Here is a 27327-nt window from a genome sequence, read left to right as displayed (position 1 = left end):
AACGGCTTTGCAAACTCTTTTTGCATACGACATCAAAGGGGAAGATGGATGTTTATTGTCCTGGTCATTCACTCATACGATTTCTTCTCATTCAGATAAGGGCGGTCAGGTAGCTTAGTGGTTAAAGCGTTCGCTCATCACACCAAAGACCCGGGTTCGATTCCAGACATGGGTACAAGGCGTGAAGCCCATTTTTGGTGTCCCCCCCCCCCTGTGATATTGCTGGAATATTTCTAAAAGCGGTGTTCAACCAAACTCACTCACTCTCATTCAAATATGGAACTAGAGACAACTAAGGTCAAGGTTGTGGACACAAACATGAATATTTTTATCAGACTTTGATTTGAGGCATAGTATTTATGATGGGAGACCGTTTGCCCAGAGAGTGTATATATATGGCTCTGATAACATAGGCTCACACAGTCACATCACACTTTCACCCTCAAGATGGGTTGCCAACTTGTAATGTCATGTCTTTCAGGTGAACCCTTACACAAAGTCTCAACACAACATTTACCAATCAGTATACCCCTTGGGTTTCCTGGTTAGAATAGGCCCCCAGCTATATTATGCTGGTCGTAAGAGGTGACTTAATGGATCGGGTGGTCGGATTATTCCAGTTATAACACGACCTGTCAGCTTAAGGTAGGAGGAAAGCCCTAAGTGATGCAGGTCTCAGGCGTTTACCACTTCTGTGAAACCCACGAGCACAGGTATGGTGCTCACAAACCTAGAAACAATTGGGGCGAACCGGGATTTGAACCAACAATCATAGGTTTCTGGCGTACCAAGGGACACAACTCTGTACAGCGAGTTTCGGCACCTTAGGCGACTGGGCCACCCGTGTCCCTCCATCAAATGTAGAGTAGTATTAAAAAACCCAACCTGGTGAGTGTGTGTCATGGAACGGCAACAGTCAGTGTGTGTCTATGCTCTTGCTCTCAACCACCAGTCGATGCTAATTATTAACTGTCTTCCCGTGAAGACACCTGTTAGAATTTGTCTTCAACAAACATTTGCTTGTGGGAAGAGGCGACTGACGAGATCCGGCTGGTTGATTTGGTTGATGCATGTCATCATAACCCATTTCCATAGATCGATGCTCATGATGTCAACCACTGGATTATCTAGTCCAGACCGCCGTCATAGAGCTGGAATATTGCAGAGTGCAGCGTTAAACAACCACCTAACAAAGTTCGCTGTCTGCCGTGATATAGCTTAACTATCGACTGCAGCTGTAACAGCATTCTCACACTTAAGTTAGAACAAAGGTCGTCATGTTTACCCTTAATGGTATCTTATCTCCAGGTACTCAAACACCTGTTGCACCTGAACGTCAATGGTCGGCACCGAAAGACGCTTATCTATGAACCAAAATGGCGACTCGGTATTACTACCACGTATTGACCACACTGCTTATAACAAACAGACTATTCCCGGTTTCTACAGAAACTGTACTTGGTGAAAATGTGGATGAGGAATTCGACTTTGACGGTCTTCCCGGAGTTCAGCATGAGTTCAAAGTGGAAGTAGCGGCGGGGAAGGAGGAGTGTTTCTACCAGTTCGCCACGCAAGGGAGCAGACTCTATGTGTCTTATGATGTACGGGGTATTTATGGTATTCATTAAACTTTGGTTAATGTATGTACACAAAGGTAAAAATAATTGGATCTTATACATTTTACCAAGGATACTTCCGGTGTAGATAGCGTCCGCCCGGAGAGCGGAAGGTCCGGTGTTCGATCCCCGGCCGCGACATACCAAAAGATGGCACTTGTTTTTACCCTGCCTGGCGCTCAGCATAAAGGGGCTAAACCAAGTACTTGTCGGCTCGGAGTCAGTATACTGTGTCTGAGTGGGATATTCATGTTAAACTGCGGCATGGTATCTCAGTGAGCTAGCACTATAAATCGGCATCAGTCCGGACTAGTACAAGCAGCCACACAAACACACACACGTACATGCACGTCGCTATATAAGTGCAATAATCTTGGACGCAACGTTAAACACCATTTCACCTCACCTCCGGTGTAGATATATCCTCAGTACTCCATGATTGTCGTACGCGATCACAACATACAGGGTTGGTCTTTGATCATATATGGTTTACCAATGAGACTCCCGGTTTAGATATGTCCCAAGTACTTCATGCTTCTCGTAAGGGATCACTTCATAGAGGGTTGGAGGGTTAGGCCAGGTCATCTTCCCGAGGCAAGGGCGTTAACTGACTTTAAAAGTCCAGTTCTTTTACTTTTATAGTCAGTTAACGCCCTTCTCTCGGGAAGATGGGATTGGTGGATTGCGTGTCATCGTGCATGTTACGATAGTGTACATCCCAAATCGGTAATTAAAACAACCAGACATGTCACCAAAACGAGTATGAAGAAGTAAATAATGGCTGAGCAAAAGTAAGGTTTGAAATGTGAATTTTGATTTGAAGTTTATTTGAAAATAATTAAAATCTTTGGCAAGTCTACGGGCCACCTTCAGCCCAAATGAATACAAGTATTCTTAAAATCTAAAAAAAGATCTTTTAGTTACGTGTATCTATTGTAACTAAAATCAGGATCATAGTTACTTTCGTATTTGGGTTTAGTTCCTTTTTTTAATTTTTGAGATGATGTGATGATTCCAGTAATATCACGACGGGGGACACCAGAAATGGGATTCACACATTGAACCATGTCGGGAATCGAACCCGGGACACACATTGTATCATGTCGGGAATCGAACCAGGGTCTTCGGCGTGACGAGCGAACGCTTTAACCACGAGGTTACCCTACCGCCCGTCAGGCTCAGTGGCTTGAAAGCGTATCATGTAGACCCGGCGGCGTGGATCGTTGCTCATAATATCAATCACTGATTTGGTTTGTCCATACCCGAATATATACACAAACCTGTATTAAAATATTACGTAATACATAAATTCAATTCTTCATGGGGACATAACTCAATGTTATCTGTATTTTACATTTTTTCCGTTATGTGTATGAAGAGTTGACATAACTGTTTTTACTCATTATACATGCTGTGTATTCTGGATTCTGTGTCAGGATTCCAGGGTAGACGCCGCGCCATTCACATGCTCCACTTGTAGATCAGATAACACGACCCCATTCACAGCTGCGGTCTTATCCCATGGAATACAAGGGTGTATGATGTAATCAAGAATGAAGAAACTTTCACGCTCTGTTAATTTGGAGAGTTTTTACATAGTATTGAAAGCCATATTTTAATTTAAAGCATCGCTCTGCTGTTAAACATCTGTCAGTTTATATAAGTAAGGGGTGGCCGTGACAGGTGGTTGTTGGGAACTTGCCTTTGCTCTTTCCATATTAACCATCTCGATCTGCTTCGACTCTGGTAGATTGAGAATAATGAAAATATTAATGTTCGCGATACTGATATAACCACATTTATAACGATGTAAAGAAAAAGTAAAATTGATGCGCCAAATAAAACGTTTAATCAGTTTGGAATAAACGTTTTAACTATTTGTACTGATAGTGTATGGATCTTTATTTCAGTCAGTGAGCGAATGGCACCAAGGCCAGGATTTCGTGAATATTGAAAATATGATATATACAGTTTCAGCATATCGTTCATCTTCATATTTAATGATAACTCGCTTCATGTGATTTGATTATATAAAATACTTTCTTTGTATCAAATCGTTCTTTAAAGGTTATCTGATAGTAATTTCATGTGAAGAATATTGAAACCATGTTTGCTTTGTATAGTTGTGGGTGGAAATGTATAAATGGATTTCTTTCTTTTATGTCTCATTTCCCCTGCATGACTTTTCTATTTTGTTTTGTATCTATTAAATAAATTGTATGACACAACGCGAACTGAACACCAAGTAAAGGATACACTGCTGATCGCCTATTTACAATGATACATATAAAAAAAATAATTATTTGTTTGTTGTTTAACGTCTCTGTCAACAATTTTTCGGCCTGTAAATAATCGAGTCTAGGCTAGACAAACCAGTGATTGATATTATGAGCAACTGCTACGTAGTCGGTCTATGATGACTCACGTGGAACCAAGACACCGAGCCTAAACACCGGAACCATTTAGTCGTCTCTTACAAACAAAGGTTGTTGGGGATCTGTTCTAGTTTGGAATCCCTACCGGACAAGATTTATAACAAACTAGTTACTCTGCTTCATCCAGGTGTTGAGAGGCGGCGACAGGAACATCAACTTCTTCCTCCTTGACCAGAACCAAGTCGTTGTAGAGTCCAACTACGACAAGCCAGACGCCATGGTGGAAACAGATATCAAGGAACAAGGTACTGTGGGCGCTTCATATCGCCGACAGGTTATGTGGTGAGGTGAGGTGAAATGGGGTTTAACGTCGCGTCCAAGGTTATTGCACTTATAGAGCGACGTGCATGCACGTGTATGTGTGTGTGGCTGCTTGTACTAGTCCGGACTGATGCCGATTTATAGTGCTAGCTCACTGAGATACCATGCCACAGTTTAACATGAATACCCCAGTCAGACACAGTATACTGACTCCGAGCCGACCAGTCCTTGTTTTATTCCCTTAATGCCGAGCGCCAGACAGGGTAACAACAAGTACCATCTTTTCATGTCTTTTGGTATGACGAGGCCAGGGATCGAACCCCGGATCTTCCGCTCTTGGGGTAGACCCTCTATCCATTAGACCAAGAAGGCATTCCGTATATTGGCCATCCTAATTACACAAAGGCAATGTTTGTCTGTTTGTTTGTTATTTAACGCCGCACTCAGCAATATTCAAGCTATCTGATGGCGGTCTGTACATAATCGAGTCTGAACCAGACAATCCAGTGATTGACATCATGAGCATCGATCCACGCAGTTGGGATACGATGACTTGCATCAGCCAAGTCAGCAAGCCTGACCACCCGATCCCGTTAGTCGCCTCTTACTACAAGATTAGACAAGCATGGGTTGCTGAAGACCTATTCTACCCCGGGGACTACAAACACAATGTCTCAGTTGATTACAGGCCGAGTGTGTTTCTGTATCGTAAATATTATTTTTTAGGAATGCAATCTTTTGGCGATTATAATTGATATTTTATAGCCTTGATCATTGATATTTACGATACGGAATCACACGAGGGTAATAATGTCTGATGTTCAAGACGTTAATTCACCCACTGAAAGAACTTCGTATAAATTCACTGCTAGTGTAAACCGCCTAAATATCATATAGTGCCATATGGTTTGAAAGCTTTTATTTATTTTTACAAGCCCAATGCTCTCTATCATATACGAGTTCAAGGCTTTAGTAAAACTTTCAAAAAGTTTAATTTAAAGACACAGTAGGACATTGTCGATTCAAATTTGACGCATCAGTATCAAAAATGATGTTCGATGCAGTTCCCTATTTAGACTTGTTCCACGTGTTCCCGTGTTTTTCAGATAAAATAATTGCCTTGCCAATGCATGTGTTTGTGATGTGTGCCACCGCTGGGACAGGATAAGACCACCCTTTTCGGGAACACCTGGTATCATCACTATTTGATAGTGTTTCATATACACGTGCTCATGATATAGTCAGTAGAGATGGGAAAGGTTTTGTAGAATATATTTACATCAGGTGCCCCACTCGTGAAGATCCAGATTAGAATAGATCTTCAGCAACCCATGCTTATCGTAAGAGGCGAAAAGGTCTTCAGCAACCCATGCTTGTCGTAAGAGGCGACTATGCTTGCCGTTAGAGACTACTGACGGGATCCGGAGGTCAGGCTCGCTATGCTTGATACATGTCATCGTATCCGAATTGAGTGGATCGATGCTCATGATATCAATCACTGGATTGTCTGGTCCAGAGACGATTATTTACAGACGGTCATCCTATAGCTGGGATATTGCCAAGAGCGGCGTTAAACAACAAACAAACAAACATAGGGTGGTCATTGGTGTTTTTTTGTGATTGGTTCCAGGCTACTACCAGCTCTGTTTCGACAACACACAGAGCAGGTTTGGCTCCAGGCTGGTCTACTTCTACCTGGTGACGGTCGTCATGGAGAAGTGGACTCAGTACATGAAGGACGTGGACGACATTCACGACCTGGCGGTCAACCTCTCAGTGAGTAGTCGGCGAGGCTGGTTTAACCCCACTTTGAACAGTATCTGAGCTACGAGGGCTGGCTGAAAAGTTCTAAGCCTAACTGTGAAAGACCCGTACCAAGTCGATGTATTTCATTTATTTCTCCACATAATCCCCTTCCAGGTTTACACACTTTTGCCAGCGATGCTGCAAGGCCTGGATGCCGGTCAAGAAGATATTTTCTTCAGCCCCCCTAAAAAAGTCATTCACACCGGAAATGACGTCATCATTACTATTATCACGGCCTGTCAGCTTAATGTGGGAGGAAAGCACGAAGTGATGCAGGTCTAAGACGTTTACCACTTCGGTGAAGTCGTCTAAGGCGCCGCGATTCGCTGTGCAGAGTTTCGTCCCTTGGGTACGCCAGAAACCTATGATTGTCGGTTCGAATCAAGCTTCGCCCCGATTATGTTTCTAGGTTTGTCAGCACCATACCCGTGCCCGTGGGTTTCACCGAAGTGGTAAACGTCTGAGACCTGCATCACTTCGTGCTTTCCTCCCACATTAAGCTGACACGCCGTGATATAACTGGAATACTGTTAAAAGCGGCGATAAGCCCAACTCACTCACTCACTCTTAAGGGTGGTCTTAGACAACCCTCTTAATCGGGAATCGAACACGGTCCAGTTTTCTTGACGAGGAAGGTCACCACTAACCACTTGGCTACCTAACTGTCTGATGTCGCTTGTGGTGCTTGTTCATTGGTGTAAGCAACACATATGAACAGGCATTTTAAGAAACAGTCACAAAATTTAAAAAAAAAATAAATTAAACGTTTTCTCTCAAACTATTCCCTTCCCAACCGATGAGGGTTACACTCATGTTTGTTTTCAGTCGATACTATATGGCGTGGAACTGTCTCTGACGGACGTGGACCAATATCAGATGCACACTCGCCTCAACGTCATGCGCGACTGGTACCTCCTCAACGAGAACCAGCGCTACGTGGGGTACTGGTCGGTGGCCCTGTGTGTGGTAGTCCTGGTGGCGGGGGTGGGGCAGGTGGTCTTCCTCAGGAGGATGTTTAGGATGCCCACCGTCACCCCCACGTCCAAGCCCCGGGCGTGATAGGGACGCAAAATGTTCCTCTGATGTTGTACTAAAGTTGTTGTATGAGTATCCTCCGCTTCTACGCTGGAACGTAGCTCTGTATAAGCGATAGCTATTGTTATAAAATATATGTACAGTCGTCATAATGCTTGGAATCAATACGTTGAATAACCTTATATTGCTACAATGTACAAAGATTGAGGGCATATTTTCGTTATGGTGTTAAAGTCGTGTCTGCAAAGTTTGTGTGCAGGTTTTTTATAGCCCGGATTACCCATCTAGAGGCTCCAGTATATATTCATTAGTTGTGGACATTTATGTTAAAGGACGAGACATGTGATGGATCATCGTCGTTTATCCAGTGTACTATATCTCCATTTTGTATGATAAATGGGGGCACGGGTGGCCCAGTCGTCTGAGGCGCCGTGATTCGCTGTGGTTGGGAATCTATGTTTACCTATCTGTCAGTTTTTGTTCAGTACCAATTTGTAACAAAATTGAAACATCAAGAACTTGTTTAGAATTATCGCGGGGGCACGGGTGGCCCAGTTGTCGAAGGGGCCGCAATTCGCTGTGCAGAGTTGCGTCCCATGGGCACGCCAGAAACCTATGATTGTGGGTTCGAATCCCGGTTCGACACGATTATGTTTCTAGGTTTGTCAGCACCATACCCGTGCTCGTGGGTTCCACCGAAGTAGTAAACATCTGAGACCTGCATCACTTTGGGCTTACCTCCCACATTAAGCTGACACGCCGTGATATAACTGGAATACTGTTAAAAGCGGCGTTAAACCCAACTCACTCACTATTATGATAAATACCTTCGACCCATTCGCCATCATTGCTTCGTTTCGAAAGTGACGTCACCACCTCAATCGTTCTCAGAATTTCTCTCGCCCATGAGTGTAATTTGATTGGACAGCTATTTTTAGGTCTATGCGATTTTGTTTGTTTTTTAACGCTTACGACAAACTCTGACATCTGACGGGTCTAGGTATAAACACAATATATACACCTATATAATACACTGAATAATGTATTTAGAATATTTGCACAATGATTGTGATTTTCTGAATAATGTGTTGTGTCTTCCTCATAACTTCTTCATTACCGTAAATAAATAAACATGATGAATACAAACGTTGTTGTTATTCACTATTTATATGACAAAGAACCTGATGAGTCCAGGTAAAGTATATTCATAAATTTTACATACGTTTTGTTTCGATTACTGGTGACTATGAATTTGTTTCCCACCATCATTATACAGACATCTATTGTAGTTCTTGTTGTATACTAATCAAAAGAAGTTAAGAACTATCTGATTCTTTCATATTGCTAAAGTTAATCTGTTATGACATGACGTATTAATTATAGTAGTATGACATGACAAAATAACTATAGTAGTATGACATGACAGATTGACTAAAGTAGTATGACATGACAGATTGACTTTAGTAGTATGACATGACAGATTGACTATAGTAGTACGACATGACGTATTAACTATAATAATATGACATGACAGATTGACTATAGTAGTATGACATGACGTATTGACTATAGTAGTATGACATGACGTATCAACTATTGTAGACTGGCATGGCGTATTAACTATAGTAGTATGACATGACAGATTGACTTTAGTAGTATGACATGACGTATTTACTATAGTAGTATGACAAGACGTATTAACTATAGTAGTATGACATGACGTATTAACTATAGGAGTATGACATGACGTATTAACTATAGGAGTATGACAGGACAAAGTAACTATAGTAGTATGACATGACAGATTAACTATAGTAGTATGACATGACAGATTAACTATTTTAGTATGACATGACAGATGAACTATAGTAGTATGACATGACAGATTAACTATAGTAGTATGACATGACAGATTAACTATTTTAGTATGACATGACAGATGAACTATAGTAGTATGACATGACAGATTAACTATTTTAGTATGACATGACAGATTAACTATAGTAGTATGACATGACGTATTGACTATAGTAGTATGACATGACGTATCAACTATTGTAGTATGGCATGGCGTATTAACTATAGTAGTATGACATGACAGATTGACTTTAGTAGTATGACATGACTTATTAACTATAGTAGTATGACAAGACGTATTAACTATAGTAGTATGACATGACGTATTAACTATAGTAGTATGACATGACGTATTAACTATAGGAGTATGACAGGACAAAGTAACTATAGTAGTATGACATGACGTATTAACTATAGTAGTATGACATGACGTATTAACTATAGTAGTATGACATGACAGATTAACTAAAGTAGTATGACATGACAGATTAACTATTTTAGTATTACATGACGTATTAACTATAGTAGTATGACATGACAGATTAACTATAGTAGTATGACATGACAGATTAACTATAGTAGTATGACATGACAGATTAACTATAGTAGTATGACATGACAGATTAACTATAGTAATATGAAGAATGCGGCCATGACAGATTAAATCTAGTGATATAAAAGAATAAGGTGATCCTTATTTTCTCTTGAGTAGTATATAGGATGCTTGCCACGCTTACGGTTGGTTGACTGACACATTCCAACAGATGCACGTTTAGCTAGGTCACACATTGCATCTGATGTTTACTTTCATCCTGAAGTAATTGCAATATGTCTTACTTGTACACTTCTATATAGTGTGAGAGTGAGTGAACATAAGGGTTTAAGGCCGCTTTAAACAGTGTTTTATATATCTCGGTGTGTCAGGTTAATGTGGGTCGACTTGAAGCAGGTCAGATACGTTTCCTATTTTGGCATTACCTGTGGACATTGGTCCAGTGCTGACAAACTCAATCTAATTAAAATCAGATCTTAGTTCTCGCCTCCGCTACACACAGACCTGAGGAGATCCTATTATAAACACATCAGGTCGATTTTTCGACAACTTTGACCGACCAATGATAAAACTAACAGGAAGTTGACATTAGCCAATCAGAAAGATGCTTTCTCGAGCTTTTCGGCGCGGCTTTGAAAAGTATCTTGACAAAGTTCACGATTGAAAGTTTGAAAACTGAAGAAATAGAAAATCTGCAATGTCTTATAGATGGCCTAGATTGTACGGCTGAATTTCCCACGGGCTAAGGGGAAGTCTCTTCCCTTTCAAATGTTTATCCCACTGAAGCGAGAGATGGACGATGCTTTTGACGGAATCAGTTGTACAGCCCGTAATTGTCATTCGGAATTCCTCGTGTTAACCATTTCGAAGTTGCACGATTACAAAAAGACGCTCTGATTGGTCGGATGAAAGGTCGATCTGACGTGACCTGTAACGGGATGTCCTCAGATCTTTGTTTAGCGGTAGCAAGAACTGAGATCTGAGTTTAATGAAATTGTGACAAACCCAAAATAATAATCAGGACGAATCCGGGCTTCAAACTCACGATTATAGGATTCTTGAACGCAAAAGGGACGCAACTCAGTAACGCAATGAGGTAGCGCCTACGACACAGTTTACGTGACTATAATGATTACTTCTACCGCTGCTATGAATCTGTTTTAAGCCGCCATTAACGTCGCTATCAGTCACCTGTTATCTTGTACGGCCAGGAACAGGCCTTTATCTTTGGATCAAAATGGCGGCAGGGTATAAGTACCGCGTTTTATCAATTCTTCTTTTGACGAACAAAATATTCCCGGTTTCTACAGAAACTGTACTTGGTGAAAATGTGGATGAGGAATTCGACTTTGACGGCGTCCCCGGTGTTCAGCATGAGTTCAAAGTGGAAGTAGCGGCGGGGAAGGAGGAGTGTTTCTACCAGTTCGCCGCGGAAGGGAGCAGGCTCTATGTGTCGTATAGTGTACGTAATGGTGGACGTGTTTCTGAGGACATTCCTCCATGGTATATTTTTATTCCTTGAACTGTAAACAAATGAAGACATAGGGAAGGGTAAGAACTAGGTGTAACCATCTTCCCGAGGCAAGGGAGTTAACTGACTGTAAGAGTCCAGTTTCCACCCTTGCCGAACAAGGCTGGAATTCCGGAGTTACATTTTGGCTGGACTAACGAGTCGATGCATAGTCCAGTCAAAATCGCGTAACGACCTAGACATCTAGTTCTTAAACAACATGGATTTAAACGAGCTGATTTTGGTCGAGTGCAGGCTTTGCAAAGCATGTGTACCGCCAACTTGGCGTCGACAGATATTTTGCAAATCTTTTCATTTTTTTAATTTAGGTGCTCAAGTGAATTTACTGCATTTCGCGGTGTGAGACCCGTTTTTTTCACATAAAGATCTTGGTTATCGATCAGATCGTCTCGACTGGGCGCCGCCATTTTGTTTGAAGCAAATGCAAGCGACATGAGCGCTGGAATCTTACTGGTCAATAGAGGGTCGCGGAAGGGACATAGAAGTAATAGTCACAGGTGGCGCTACGATCGAGCCTTGAAATTCCAGCCTAGTTCGGCAAGGATGGAAACTGGACTTTCATAGTCAGTTAACGCCCCTGCCTCGGGAAGATGGGTGAAACAGATATGTAACTTCCCTAGTGGATGAAGTAGAGCCTATGGCAATACTTTTCAATGAAAATGGGCCAATGGGTCGTGAAACCAAAGGTTCCCGAAGAGTACTGCTGGATTAGAATACATGTGCAGAACATTAACCCAGACACTAGATAAAATAGACTAGTTCGATGGCCCAGGCCTTTTCCAATATGATTTTTATAAAACGAAAAACAAAAACACCCAACCCAGTATATATATTTTTTACACTACCCTGGGATATTCCGAATGCATAAACAACTCTAGACACAACCTCCATTTTACAGCTGTTTTCGAAAAGAAATGCTTAAATTGTTTTTGTTTTGTTGTTGAATGTTAGCTTGATTGTTTAAGATAAGTTTAGAGAATATTTACAAATTATTATATTTTTCAAGAGAGTCCACTGAAGGAATAACGGTGTTTCTATGTACTGCATGCACCTCGCCGTTGTGAGTGTGGCCAGATAGGGAGGACATCCATGTGCTGTTGGAGGAATTGTTCACACGCTCGGGCGATTCGCTGTGCAGAGTTGAGCACGCCAGAAACCTATGATTGTGGGTTCGAATCCCGGTTCGCCACGATTATGTTTCTAGGTTTGTCACCGAAGTTGTAAACGTCTGAGACCTGCATCACTTCGGGCTTTCCTCTCACATTAAGCTGACACGCCGTGATTTGACTGGAATACTGTTAAAAGTGGCGTTAAACCCAAATTACTCCTTCACTCACTCACTCACTACAGGCTCGGAGTCTCACGGCTCGATATGATAAAGCAGGAAACACTCTATTACATGATTATATAAATCATGGCAAGGTACCTGATAACAAATAAGCGCAAGGCAGTTTGTATTATTCAGTGTGGATAGGGCTATTTAAACAATTGTCACTAATTCCACCTGGTTCTCTTAATTATATCTCACATTCCTTACTAAATACAATGTCCATTAACAAAATATTGTTGATTATTGATAGTAATTATTTATAAAAGTATGTAATAGTTTGAATACGTTCTAGGTACGGTATTAAAGTGATGTTGAAATTATTATTTGCATAATAGTCATCCTGGGGATGTTTTATCCACACGGTACGTGTGTGTGTCTATCTGTGTGTGTGTCTGTTTGTGTGTGTGTGTGTTTATTTGTGTGTGTCTGTCTGTGTGTCTATTTGTGTGTGTTTGTGTCTGTTAGTGTGTGTATATTTGTATGTGTATGTGTTGTTGTTTGTGTATGGGTGTCTATTTGTGTGTGTGTATATTTGTTTGTGTGTGTGTATATTTGTATGTGTGTGTGTTGTTTGTGTATGTGTGTCAATTGGTGTTTGTGTGTCTATGTGTTGGGTGTGTCTATTTGTGTATGTGTTTATTTGTGTGTGTGTGTGTATTTGTGTGTGTGTGTATGTGTCTATGTGTGTGGGTCTGTTTGTGTGTATGTCTATTTGTATGTGTGTATGTTGTTGTTTGTGTATGTGTGTCTTTTTGTGTGTGTGCGTGTGTCTATTTGTTTGTGTGTGGGCCTATGTGTGTGTCTGTTTGTGTGTATGTCTATTTGTGTCTATTGATGTTTATGTGTCTATTTGTTTGGTGTGTCTATATGTGTATGTGTTTATTTGTGTGTGTGTGTCAATTTATGTTTGCGTTTATTTGTGTGTGTGTGTGTGTCTGTTTGTGTGTATTGTAGTTTGTATGTGTGTCTATGTGTCTATTTGTTTGTGTGTGTGTCTATATGTGTGGGTCTGTTTGTGTGTATGTCTATTTGTATGTGTGTATGTTGTTGTTTGTGTGTGTATGTCTATTTGTTTGTGGGTCTATGTGTGTGTCTGTTTGTGTGTATGTCTATGTGTGTCTATTTGTGTGTGTGTGTGTGTGTGTGTGTGTGTGTGTGTGTGTGTGTGTGTGTGTGTGTGTGTTGTAGTTGTGTTGTATCAGCCAATCAGTAAACAGTAATCCGTTAGTGGGCGTGGCCTGAGTAGCCATTCAAATGCCACGGAGCCACAGAGTTTATCTAAGATTAAATATGGATTAAGTGCAGACACCAAACTGAATGCTTTAAATGTGAGACCGCAAAGCGGGCTGCCCCGAGAGCGCCAAACACTCGAGTGTATAAGGTGGGTTTGGGAAACCCAGAAACCTTTAATTTTATAGATTGCAGGATATGCAACTTACTCCTTTTTATTTTTCATTTTCATTGTGTGTTTCTTGTAGTTCCATCATTGCATCACCATAATAGCTGTTTCATTCGTGATAATTCAGATTTTCCTAAAATAACTTGTGTATTAGTATAGGTAAGATTGGTGTCTAATTATTTAGCTAGTTAAAAGATATAAATAGAGTGGGTCATAGAATAGATTCTTGCTTGGGAAAAGTCAAATCTTTCAAGACTCAGATCAAGATAATTTCATCTTCATCTCAAATGATGTCAAGGCACCTCTTTTTCCATCTTCCCGAGGCAAGATGCTCTCTTTCAAACCAGTAAACTCTTCGATGACTCTCTCAATGCTCACAGGAATGTCTCTGTGCTCACATAGGAACGATCATTCTCCCTCGTACACTGATATCCAGATACAAAAACATATTTAAAAAAAATTATATCATATTTATTTTTTCGAAAATGTATGTGGAAATGAAAAGTGTATGCAGTGACTATTGTGTCTGTAGTCAGCTACGCCCCTGGCGGGAATCACTTGAAATGAGTTTATTCCTTTATGAATCAGGTTGTGAGAGGCGGCGACAGGAACATCAATTTCTTCCTCTTGGGCATATACGGCGAAGTCGTCGACTCCCAGTACGACAAGCCTGGAGCCATGGTGCAGACCGAGATGAAGGAACGAGGTGCTGTAGCCCGGCTCTGTGTGTAGCTGAGAGTGAGTGAGTGAGTGAGTTGGATTCAACGCCGCTTTTAACAGTATTCCAGTTACATCACGGCGTGTCAGCTTAATGTGGGAGGAAAGCACTAAGTGATGCAGGTCTCAGACGTTTGCCACTTCGGTGAAACCCACGAGCACTGGTATGATGCTGACACATCTAGAAACATAATCGGGGCGAACCGGGATTCGAACCACAATCATAGGTTTCTGGCGTGCCCAAGGGACGCAACTCTGCACAGCGAATCGCGGCGCCTTAGACGAATGGGCCACCCGTGCCCCCTGTAGCTGAGAGAAGGTGGTGACGGTGGGAAGGGTGTGTGTGGATGTATATGTCGGGGTGGGGCGGGTGAACTGGGTGTCACTGCTACATACTAAGTTGGTGGGGTGTAAATAAAATAAAAGGGACAAAACCCTTTCCATATTCATAAGAAATCTCTGCTAAAAGTCAGAGTCGATTGTACTATTCCCGCTATGACATGAGCATGTGTTTATGAAACAGTGATGATACCAAGTGTTCGTGAAAAGGTGAGCGTATCCTGCCCCACCGTTGGCACCTTCATAAACACATGCAAAGGCAAGTCAATTATTCACCTGAGAATTTACGGGAACATGTGCTACAAATCAAAATAGGGAGTAGTTCACCTTTTCGATTCTTCAGCTACAGTAAACTACTGTTATAACTAACCCAAAGGGACCACTAATTTTAGTTCGTAATAACCGTAGTTAGTTATAAGAAGCATATAAACAACAAATGGTCGGGACTGAAAAATAGGTTCGTTATATCGGTCAGTTCGTTATAAGCGTGTTCGTTATAAACTTAGTTTACTGTATTTGACAATGTTTATTGTTAATTTGGCCATTTATTACATTTTATTATAAACTGTGACAAAGTAAATGGGTTAACGCCATTTTGCACAATGTACATGATCATACATGTATAATATCAGCTCAATGTCGGAGGAAAACCCGTTGTGACATATACTACTCAAAAGAAGTTAAAGATCACCCGATTCTTTCATATTGGTAATGCTAAGCTGTCATGGCATGAGAGATTAACTATTGTAATATGGAAGAATCAGGTGATCCTTAACTTCTTTTGAGTAGTATATATCGTTACTTTTACCACTTTCATGAAGATAAAACGAGCCCAGGTATGGTCGTGACAGACCAAGAAGCTAAATTGGGGCGGACATGGGATGCTAGTATACTGGGGCGAACGGTGACCGGGAAACGCGGTAGGGTCATGTCTTGACTGTCGCACCGCCTCCGTGGTCTAGTGGTAGAGCGTCCGCCCGGAGAGTGGAAGGTCCGGGTTTCGATCCCCGACCGCGTCATACCAAAAGACGTTAAAAGATTGTACTTGTTGTTACCCTGTCTGGCGCTCGGCATTAAGGGGCTAAAACAAGGACTGGTCGGCTCGGAGTCAGTATACTGTGTCTGAGTGGGGTATTTATGTTAAACTGCGACATGGTATCTCAGTGAGCTAGCACTATAAATCGCCATCAGTCCGGACTAGTACAAGCAGCCACACAAACACACACATGTACATGCACGTCGCTATATAAGTGCAATAATCTTACGTTAAACCCCATTTCACCTCACCTCACCTTGACTGTTGGACCACATAGCGGTTGACGGCTAGAATAAGGTGCACAACTCTACAAAGCAAACGACAGCACCTTACACAACTAGGCCCCGTCCCACAAAGCGATTTTAACGTAAGATTATCGTAAATCCCACACTTTTATACTTACGATAGTCGTAGTGCTAAGATCGCTTTGTGGAACGGGGCCCAGTTATAGTAACATAGAGACTTAAACAGAGTGAGGAAAATGGGCAATCTATCGTTTTAAATGTTATGAGTTCGAATCGTGAAACTCGCGTACATGTGTCAAAAAACCTTCACTCATGCACTTCTTGTTTTCAGGGTATCGGTCCAGACTAGAATCCGTCTCCTTTTAATTAACCTCAAAATTTAAATCCGAGCGTGTAATTCAAATCTCATCATTGGTGTGTTTCAAAGCATTTTCACGGACGTTTTTCTTTCGTTTTGAAGGCTATATGGAGTTCTGTTTTGACAACACACAGAGCAGATATGGTTCCAAGTTGGTGTACTTCTTCCTGATGACCTTCCTCATTGACAGATGGAGCCAGTACTTGAAGGATGTAGATGAGATCCGAGGTCTCACTGTCAATCTATCTGTGAGTACAGTACATGGTTAATCTGGATCGAGGTGTTGACGAATGTAGGATACATTGCAACACAATCTTGGCGTACTTCCACAGTGATGTTGCTGCAATATTTCTGCACTGTTGTTGCAAGGTTTCTGCAGTGATGCTGCAATATTTCTGAAATGTTTTTGCAGTGATGCTGCAATGTTTCTGAAATGTTTTTGCAGTGTTGCTACAATGTTTCTGAAATGTTTTTGCAGTGTTGCTGCAATGTTTCTGAAATATTTCTGCAATTTTGCTGCAATATTTCTGAAATGTGTCTGCTGTGTTGCTGCAATATTTCTGCAATATTTCTGCAGTGTTGCTTCAATATTTCTGCAGTGTTGCTGCATTATTTCTGAAATGTTTCTGCAGTGTATCTGTAGTGCTGTTGCAATGCTTCTGAAATGTTTCTGCAGCGTTGCTGATAGGTTTAAGCATTGTTGCTGCAATGTTTCTGCAATGATCCTGCAGCGTTTCTGTCAGTTTACATGTCCGACGTTTCCAGATACTTAGGCAATAAACACAATATCGAGAAATAAAACTTTAAATGTCTTGCATTTGTCCGCGATGATAAAGCAGTGACAAGTTAAAATCAATAGTTAACATCGGTATCGCGCTACAGTGTCGATAATTTCTGTTGTTAAAATAACATACTCTTTCTTTTTTAGAAAATACACAATTTGTTTGAGGAGAGATTGGTGTGCATTCCGAAAACGTTTATATAAATTATTTGTCAGAGCTACCATTTTACTCCCTAATATCCCGGTCAATATAGTGTCAAAACCTACCAAACCCACCACAAAATTGCAACAGAAATGATTTTTCCTGTTTCATGTACAGAATCCCCTTAAAACAGTAAAAATCTAGGAAAATCTAAGTTGAGGTTTTTAGTTCGGGTATAATCTTTAGGGAGTAAATTAATATATAATACAATAAAGCCCGAAAATTTAATGTTTCACTTTTTTTTGTTTAACCATGTCATGTTAGATATCAAAGGAAAGCTGGTATCACAAGCAGTTATTTTGAATCTATAGTTTGTATCTATTTTGTTTAAATGTAAAATAATCTTTGTCTTTGAAACAAAAAAGAAATAAAAATTGGGTGGAAAACACATATATCCAAATGTATTCATCTATATTTTTTTTGTTAGCCTTAACTATATTTATTTAATAATATTAACAGTTTGTTCATTTGTTTTAAACCTTCATTTTTTAAGAACCTGTATGCCAAGTAAAGGTCATCAGTAAATAACCCCTCCTATGATTCTCACGAACGGGTTAGACTTTGTTGACAGTGAAATCCATATCGTGGGGAGGTAAATAAAAGCGACAAACCCCTGTCCATATTCATAAGAAATCTCAGCTAAAAGCAGAGTCGATTGTAGGATTCCGACTATATCATGATCATGTGTTTAGAATCACTATCAAATAACGATGACACCAGGTGTTCGCGAATAGCTGTGTTTATCCTTACCCATCGGTGGCACCTGTCACAAACACATGCAAAGGCAAGTCAATTGTTCACCTGAAAAAAATAACCAAGCGGACATATGGTATAAGTCAAAATAGAGAAATGCATCGGACTTAATTTTTTATCAGTTATTCGTCAAATTTGGAAATGTCCTCTACATGTCTACCATAAATATTTTTTGAAAGATTTAGTGAGGCCTTGAATGTTGTAACCTTAAACACTCGTTATACCTTTCCACCTGTAGTTGTAATATTACACCACTGTAAGTCTGACACCAGGCGAGGGGCATCACCTGTGAGTGTACGCATTTGCAATCTCTCAAAAATATTACTGAACTGTCTATTGTTCTATATTTAATGCGTGGTATTTTATAACTTTATTTTTATGTTAGGACAATAATAACATAGATAATTGTACGCGAGTGTTAGACATATATTTGCTCTGTTGTATGCCTTACTTAGCAACATTCAAGCTACAACATTGGGACATGAAAAAAGAGACTCTGGACCACGCAAACCGGTGATTCATATTAACGTCCCACATCGTCGGGGGTATGTTGCCACGAAGTCAGAGAATCTGACCACCCAATCCTCATTTCAGCTGCATCTTCTGACCACCCAGTTATGTCCTGAAAACCTGAATGGAATAAAACAATTAAAGCTCTTGAAATACGAATTCCCCGACCAACCGAGGATGGTCAAAAACTGATACTAATGTATTTTTTTCAGTCGATACTTGAGGGCGTGGAGCTGTCTCTGACGGACGTGGACCAATATCAGATGCACAGTCGCCTCAACGTCATGCGGGACTGGTACCTTCTCAACGAGAACCAGCGCTACGTGGGGTACTGGTCCGTGGCCCTTTGTGTGGTAGTCCTGGTGGCGGGGGTGGGGCAGGTGGTCTTCCTCAGGAGGATGTTTAGGATGCCCACTGTCACCCCCACGTCCAAGCCACGGGCGTGATAGGGACTCAGAACCTTTTTACTGATGCTGTACTTAGGTTGTTGTATGAGTATCCTCCGCCTAAACGCCGGAACATAGCTCTGCACAAGTGATGCTTAGACTGGGGTTTTTCGAAAAAAAATTAATTGCCCCAGGAAATGCTTACCAAAATAATTATGCTTCAGCCTGTTAAAAAAAATAAGGAATCGCCTGCCAAGAAGAATACATTGTTGCAAGATGTTTTGTTTAATAAAAAAATTCCTTCTCATGAATTTTGCAAAAATATAACCGTAGTTTGTAATAAGCATATATACAGAATATATACAACAAATGACCGGTGTAAAGTTTGAAAGTATATCCCCCTTTCAAAGTATACTCGGGTAGATTCTGGAGCTCCCGCAATCTGCCTCCCTTTCCCAGAATCAACCCCCGGGGGTGTAATCTGGGAGTAGCAGTAGCATGCCTATCATTTAAACGTACATGTAATGATTTTATATGCGTGCATTAAAAACAATTTTCCATACATCCTTAAAAGGGCCCCACTGCAATGCTCTAAGATATTAGAAAAGTTGAGGTAGTTTTTTTGGTTAAGAATGTGAAATCATTACCTTAAGCATGTCTAAATTACATATGAGTAGGCATAGTATTACATATAAACAATTAAATGACAAAATAAACACCTCAGAAGACTTGACAAATATGGGCAAGAATGACCGCCATCTTGAAATCCAAGATGGCCGCCAAATGAAAGATGGGAAAATTTAGAAACATTGGTTTTCATTGAAAGCTTTCAGAATATGTATAGTTTTGCTAATTTCCAATTTTTTTTAACAAACGTACACAAGGAACTGGACTATACTGCAGCCCTGTTTGATTTAAACATTTTTATTTCATGAATGTACATGAAGTTTTCTTTTGGGGGATGCATCTAACTCAGTCTTGATCGCTCCTGGTCAATTGCTGTAACAACATTGTCAACTGATTAAGTTTACATAATTGCCTTTTCGGTACACATCTAATTAGTTTTAAAACATTCATATCCTGTTATTTAAATTGAGAAGACAAAGGTGGTAGCACCAGTTTTTCCAAACAGTATACATTATAATTAAAGAATTCTCACATGTGAGATGAGAATGTACATGCTTGTACAATAACATGAAATTTTCTTTTTGGGGATCGTTATATCGACCCATTCGTTATTAGCCTGTTCGTTATAAACGTTGTTTACTGTATTGGAAACGTAAGTTATCCCTCTTGTCATACAGTCTTGTGCAGAGTTTTTGTGTACTCTGAATTATGCATTTCAATTATACATATTGGCGATGGTGAAGACATGTTCAAATTATTATTAAGGCCAACACAGTGTATTATAAATACATTAGAATACCACAACACTTCTGTACACAAAAGGACGAGGCTGCGTCAGAAGTTTGTAAATGTATTTTACAACGGAGAAACCATGCATTACAACTGCTAACATTATGTGGCCTGGCGTCTCTGATTGGTAATATTATCTGGCCTGACGTCTCTGATTAGTAATATTACCTTGTCTGGCGCTTCTGTCAGGTAACATTACCTGGTCTGACGTCTCTGATAGGTACTATTACATTGTCTGACGTCTCTGATGGGTAACGTTACATGGTCTAACGTCTATGATAGGTAATATTACCTTGTCTGACGTCTCTGATAGGTAACATTACCTGGTCTTACGTCTCTGATAGGTAATATGACCTTGTCTGGCGTCTCTGATAGGTAATATTACCTTGTCTGACGTCTCTGATGGGTAACATTACCTGGTCTAACGTCTCTATTAGGTAACATTACCTGGTCTGACGTCTCTGATAGGTAACATTACCTGGTCTGACGTCTCTGATAGGCAAAATAGCCTTGTCTGGCGTCTCTGATAGGTAATATTATCTGCTCTAACGTCTCTGATAGATACTATTACCTTGTCTGACGTCTCTGATAGGTAACATTACCTGGTCTGACGTCTCTGATAGGTAATATTACCTTTTCTGGCGTCTCTGATAGGTAATATTACCTTGTCTGATGTCTCTGATAGACAATATTACCTGGTCTGACGTCTCTGATTGGTAATATTACCTTGTCTGACGTCTCTGATAGGCAATATTACCTGGTCTGACGTCTCTGATAGGCAATATTACCTTGTCTGACGTCTCTGATAGGTAATATTATCTGGCCCAACGTCTCTCATAGGTAATATTACCCGGTCAAATGTCTTTGATGTGTAATATCCGGTCTGACGTCTCTGATAGGCAATGTTACCTTAACAAACGTTTGTGATGTATAATATCTGGTCTGACTTCTCTGATAGGTAATATTACCTTGACAAACGTCTATGATGTGTAATATCCGGTCTGACTTCTCTGATAGGCAATATTACCTTGACAAACGTCTATGATGTGTAATATCTGGTCTGACTTCTCTGATAGGTAATATTACCTGGCCAAACGTCTATGATGTATAATATCCGGTCTGACTTCTCTGATAGGTAATATTACCTGGACAAACGTCTATGATGTATAATATCCGGTCTGACTTCTCTGATAGGCAATGTTACCTTGACAAACGTCTATGATGTGTAATATCCGGTCTGACTTCTCTGATAGGTAATATTACATGGACAAACGTCTATGATGTGTAATATCTGGTCTGCTGTCTCTGATAGGCAATATTACCTTGACAAACGTCTATGATATGTAATATCCGGTCTGACGTCTCTGATAGGCAATATTACCCGGACAAACGTCTATGATGTGTAATATCCGGTCTGACGTCTCTGATAGGCAATGTTACCCGGACAAACGTCTATGATGTATAATATCCGATCTGACTTCTCTGATAGGCAATATTACCCGGACAAACGTCTATTATGTGTAATATCCGGTCTGACGTCTCTGATAGGCAATGTTACCTTGACAAACGTCTATGGTGTGTAATATCCGTTCTGACGTCTCTGATAGGCAATATTACCCGGACAAACGTATATATGTGTAATATCCGGTCTGACTTGATTGGTTACATTACCTGAAGAAAACATCTATGATGTGTAATATCTGGCCTGACACCTCTGATTGGTGATATAATCTGGCTCGATGTCTTTGATATTTTGTATTATTACCTGGTCTGACGTCTTTGATTGGAAAATATTACCTTTGTTAACGTCTCTGATAGGTAATATTATTCTGTCTGATGAAATTGACTGGGAACATCACCTGGTCTGACGTCTATGTTTGATAATATTTCATTGGTATATAACTAGTATCCTGGAAAATAAAATAAAGATAATACCCAAAACATGCACGAAACGCTGATAAGAAAGGTTGTGTCTGGAACGAAATAATATGAAATAGACAAATCAATAGCCAACAACGAAGATGGTTGAATCTATGGATATGGTGGTTCATTTATTTCAAAATAAAATAAATCTTCTTACAAAGATAGTCGCATACATAATATTCGCGTTAATTCATAAAACACGCAAAAACTGCAAGTAAAAAAACTGCAAGCTGAAAAATAATAACACGTTAGGGATGAGCGCGTACCTTGTGTGCATGGTATCGAAAGTAAGTTTCAAAATACTACGTCCTTATTATTGATTCATTTTGACGAAGAGAAATTTATTCAGTTTTAAATTCAAACTCAAAGACTGAGGTGATCATAATTACTTACTTGGTGATTTACTAATAATTAACAAAAATATGTTCATATAGACTATGAGTCTAATAACCGGATACACAGATGGCGTTATTTAGCATAGCAGAATAAAACAGAAAGTCAAACACTTCAAATTGAAAGTTTACAATCCTTTGACTGAGTTAAATCAAACACCAGTGTACTCTATATCTCCTGATGTTGATTTTGTTGATGGTTCTGTACTGCTTGACGGTACAGAAATGAGTGTCAACCAAGCGAAGTGCCATACAGAACGGCCCAGACTCATTTTATCAGGGAGAGGCTTTTTGAACGACCACTGCATCGAGTTTATGTGCAGTGTGTTGTGAAAACATGCAACCCCATAGAGTCCTTCGCTTGGATGAAGTCGGCTGGCATGAAAAGTGAAACAGAAGGCTTTCTGTTTGCTACTCAGGATCAGTCACTTGCCACTCGAAACCGTCAATGTGTGATTTTGCGTAAAAATGTAAATATGAAATGTAGATTATGCAATAAATTTAATGAGACTGCCAGTGGATGTCCATCTTTGGCACAAACACAGGATCTTAAGCGACACGATGGAGTGGCTCGATCCTTTTATTAACATCTTCGCCATGCTTTTGGCTTTGACACAGAGGTCCATCCATGGTACGACCCAGAATATCTGGAGGGCGTCATGGAAAATTATTAATAAATAATGTTTTGGAATAGGCCCGTACACCGCCTCAGGCCTATTCAGGCCAACAAACCTGATACTTTTCCTTCTTGATAAATCCAATGATATCATAAATATTATTGAATTTTCTGTACCTTTTGACACTAACGTGATTCACACGGATCAGGAAAAATATGGTAAATATGCGGACCTCGCTTACGAAGTGCCACACTTCCCTCCCAAGTTGTCCAACTCCCCATTGTGCTCGGTGCCTTAGGTTTGGTACCTCCCAATCTGTTGACTGACTTTGGGCGAGTACCTGGGTTTGCTGCCAGAAATACAGCTCTTCTGGCAATCTGAGTAATGCAGAAGGCTGCAGTGTTGGGGAGTCTTCACATTCTCCGAAAAGTTCTCGGTGGATTCGACTAGGCAGCGCTTCCAGGGAGAAGTCCCATTCACGTCTCGGTTGCTTGTAGGGGGTGCAGGAGAGATTTTTAACAGAGAGTCCAATGCCTCCAGCAATAAGTTTTTTGCGCTTTCTGTTTTGGAACACTACAGCTCAAAGTACAGCTTTAAAACAGGAAAAAGTGTCACAGTACTATTTTTTCAAATAAGTGATTTTTAATTTTGAATAAAGGTAAGGTTCATCTAATACAGGAGTGAGTGAGTGAGTGAGGTGGGTTAACGCCGCTTTTAACAGTATTCCAGTTATATCACGGCGTGTCAGCTTAATGTGGGAGGAAAGCCCGAAGTGATGCAATGCAGGTCTTAGACGTTTACCACTTCGGTGAAACCCACGAGCACGGGTATGGTGCTGACAAACCTAGAAACATAATCGAGGCGAACCGGGATTCGAACCGACAATCATAGGTTTCTGGCGTGCCCAAGGGACGCAACTCTGCACAGCGAATTGCGGCGCCTTAGATGACTGGACCACCCGTGCCCACTCTAATACAGGAAGGCAGAGGTCATGTTAAACAGTTTCATGCATTGGGAGCATGAAGAAATGTTACAATGGGGGATCGGGCTCAATCTTAGCCCCCCATAATGAATGATATAGAGAGAAGACGGCTCTTGAGTTTGCCTTAAACGAACATTTAAGTATTAAACATGATCTTGACCAGTGGGGTGTGGGTGGTCAAATTCAGAGAAGATTTCTGCACAAACAATGATTATAATACATTGTATCTCACTAAATCTGTTAACATGAAGAGTTAAGGAGACTAACTATAAACTATTAAAATTTTACAAATCTGAATACCACAAATGAAATAGGGTTGATTATAGCATAACACTCGCCACATCAAAAAGTTTTGATATACAAACCAAACAAAATACCATCTTACCGAGGCAAGAGAATTAACTGACTTTAAAAGTCCAGTTTCCACCCTTGCCCAACTAGGCTGGAATTACTGGCCTCGATCGTAGCGCCACCAGTGGCTATTACCAGTTATGTCCCTTCTAAGCCTCTCCATGATAAAACGGATCTTACATCGGGAAATGCATCAAATCACGTGAGCCCCTTGATTTTAAACATGAAAAGATTTGGAAAATATCTGCCGACAACGAGTTGGCGGTGCACATGCTTTGCAAATCCTGCAATCGACCTAAATCTGCACGACAGTTTACGAACCGGTTTCGATTTCGGTGCGCGCTTTTGATTAGACTATGCATAGACTCGTTAGTCCAGCCAAAATGTAACTCCATAATACCAGCCTAGGTGGAAACTAGGGTGGAAACTGGACTTTTATAGTCAGTTAACTCTCTTGCCTTGGGAAGATGACAAAATACATACTTATCAATTGCAAACAATTCGCAATTTTACTATATTTTCTTTATTTTGAAATATCAAACAGTGTATATAACAACGTACGTTTTACATACTCTAAGATTTGATTTGTACTTGAGAACAATAATATTCAGGCTTCAAATAATAGTGAGGAAACCCTTTCCATTATCATAAGAAATCTCTACTAAAAGCAGGTTTGTACGCTTAGGTTTGTACAGTTAATAAAGGATTTATGATTCACGCTAAAAAGAAGAATATTCTTTCTTCGCGCAATGCGTATCGTCGTAAACACCATTTCATATACAGTGCATCTAAATAAGAGCGACAATTTCCTTGATCATAAAAAATACCTGCCAAAAGCAGAATCTATTGTACGATTCCGACTACATCATGAGCATGTGCTTATGAATAACTATCAAAAAGCGATAGTACAAGGTGTTCGCGAAAAGGCGTACGTATCCTGCCCCACCGGTGGCACTTGTCACAAACACAAACATACAGAAACACAAACACAATACCAAGGCTAATATCTTTCACGTCTTCATCACGGGAAACAACTATCCATGTGAAGTATATATTTAGTGGAGACGCTGTTAAACGTACCGACAACGTATCGATCAAAAGGTCATGGCAATCGTTTATCAAGTTAGATATTTACACATGCATGTGTTTGCTAAGAAATCATTTTTTTCTATTAAGTACAACATCAGTCCTGAGAAACGACCATGGAAACAATTTGGTAAATGAAGAAATAATAGATGAATGTATAAATGGTTGAAGACGATAAGTTTCTTCATTATGTCACGTTCTTTTCCCTTGGAAAATGTAGCCCTGTTAGATTCAGAAATTAAACCTCTTACTTGATTCATTTAGAAAACCACAATTTTACTTAAAAGCATATATTATTGTCAAATAAATCGTTGCCGTGCTGGGTAGGTTCTAAGTGATGTGAAACGTTTCTTTATGCAAACTTAAGGGACAAATTATTACACTTTATAACCATCTACAAATGACAACAATAATACATGTAGAATGAAAACCGTCAATTCTCAAAATCAAATATTATGACGATTCTAGGATTGTAAACAAATCGATTCATGGGATGTATATATTGTAGATTGACATAAAAGTAGATAAAAAAAAGGTCAACATAGGTCATACTGTTTGACGATGGTTTTACGATCCTTGTGAAATATATCTACACAATCAATTATTCTAATCTACTTTATCCAAACAAAGTCAATTTACATCATGTACATTTACAACATCTGAACTTACATCTGAATACAAGTACATACAACACGTAAATATGAATACAATAAATGAAATAGATATGTTTGAAAAACAAAACACTGATTACATCAGGAAGGCTACATACAAATCCGTTCAAACAGAGATATTACAATTTAGGAAAATGTTTCTTTATATTCACAAAAAGTATCTCAGACAAGTGGAATTAATACCATGTGTATTCTCAAAAGCTCCAAGGATCTACTGGAAGCTTTGCAATCTCAGAAAAGAACAAAGTTCAATTCTGTCGAAACATTTGATGTTCAACTTCTTTCACCAATATCCCAAACAATTAACATGAGAAAAACTTCTTTCCTTGATCTACGAGCTATTCATCACAAAATGGTTATGGTACTTTGTAGAAAATGAAAGCAAATGTCATTTGAAGCATACTTTCATCTATGATAATTGTTCTGAATCATACTGTCATTGATGCGGACCGAAAATTGTTCTGGTGTTATTTATACGAGGGAGATATCAATTGTATATTTTCAGAAAATGTTCAGGAACAGTATTCGATCACTAAATATATTATAATAGCATTCAGCATTAGCTATGTACACATTCTGTCAAGTGAAGTTCACAGGTCCCTTCCTAATTGTACAGTTCATATGTTATATAGCTAGTACCAATACAATATTATATTCTGCCACGACATTCTTAATGTTAGTGTTCGTGGAGGAACCACTATCTTGTGTTGTAGGGCAATGACATCTCGGGTCCTTGTCC

The 27327-nt window shown here is 40.0% G+C and overlaps 2 protein-coding genes across 2 annotated transcripts; both read left to right on the top strand.

Moving 5' to 3' along the window:
* The first annotated feature begins 1347 nt into the window (after window positions 1–1347).
* LOC139477391 (transmembrane emp24 domain-containing protein 6-like) lies at window positions 1348–7744 on the top strand. Its single transcript, XM_071259953.1, has 4 exons — window positions 1348–1601; window positions 4179–4296; window positions 5943–6088; window positions 6944–7744. The coding sequence occupies exons 1-4, from the start codon at window positions 1377–1379 to the stop codon at window positions 7175–7177; spliced, it is 723 nt and encodes a 240-aa protein (XP_071116054.1). The 5' UTR covers window positions 1348–1376; the 3' UTR covers window positions 7178–7744.
* A 3056-nt stretch (window positions 7745–10800) lies between these two features.
* On the top strand, window positions 10801–19211 carry LOC139477431 (transmembrane emp24 domain-containing protein 6-like). The gene is made up of 4 exons (XM_071259999.1): window positions 10801–11025; window positions 14412–14529; window positions 16621–16766; window positions 18977–19211. The coding sequence occupies exons 1-4, from the start codon at window positions 10801–10803 to the stop codon at window positions 19208–19210; spliced, it is 723 nt and encodes a 240-aa protein (XP_071116100.1). The 3' UTR covers window position 19211.
* The last annotated feature ends 8116 nt before the right edge of the window (window positions 19212–27327 follow it).

Source organism: Haliotis cracherodii, unplaced genomic scaffold (assembly GCF_022045235.1).
Source record: "Haliotis cracherodii isolate W230 unplaced genomic scaffold, xgHalCrac1.p SCAF_33, whole genome shotgun sequence".
Lineage (NCBI taxonomy): Eukaryota > Metazoa > Mollusca > Gastropoda > Lepetellida > Haliotidae > Haliotis > Haliotis cracherodii.
Note: the sequence above shows the minus strand (reverse complement) of the source record. Positions and strands in the feature narration are given on the sequence as shown.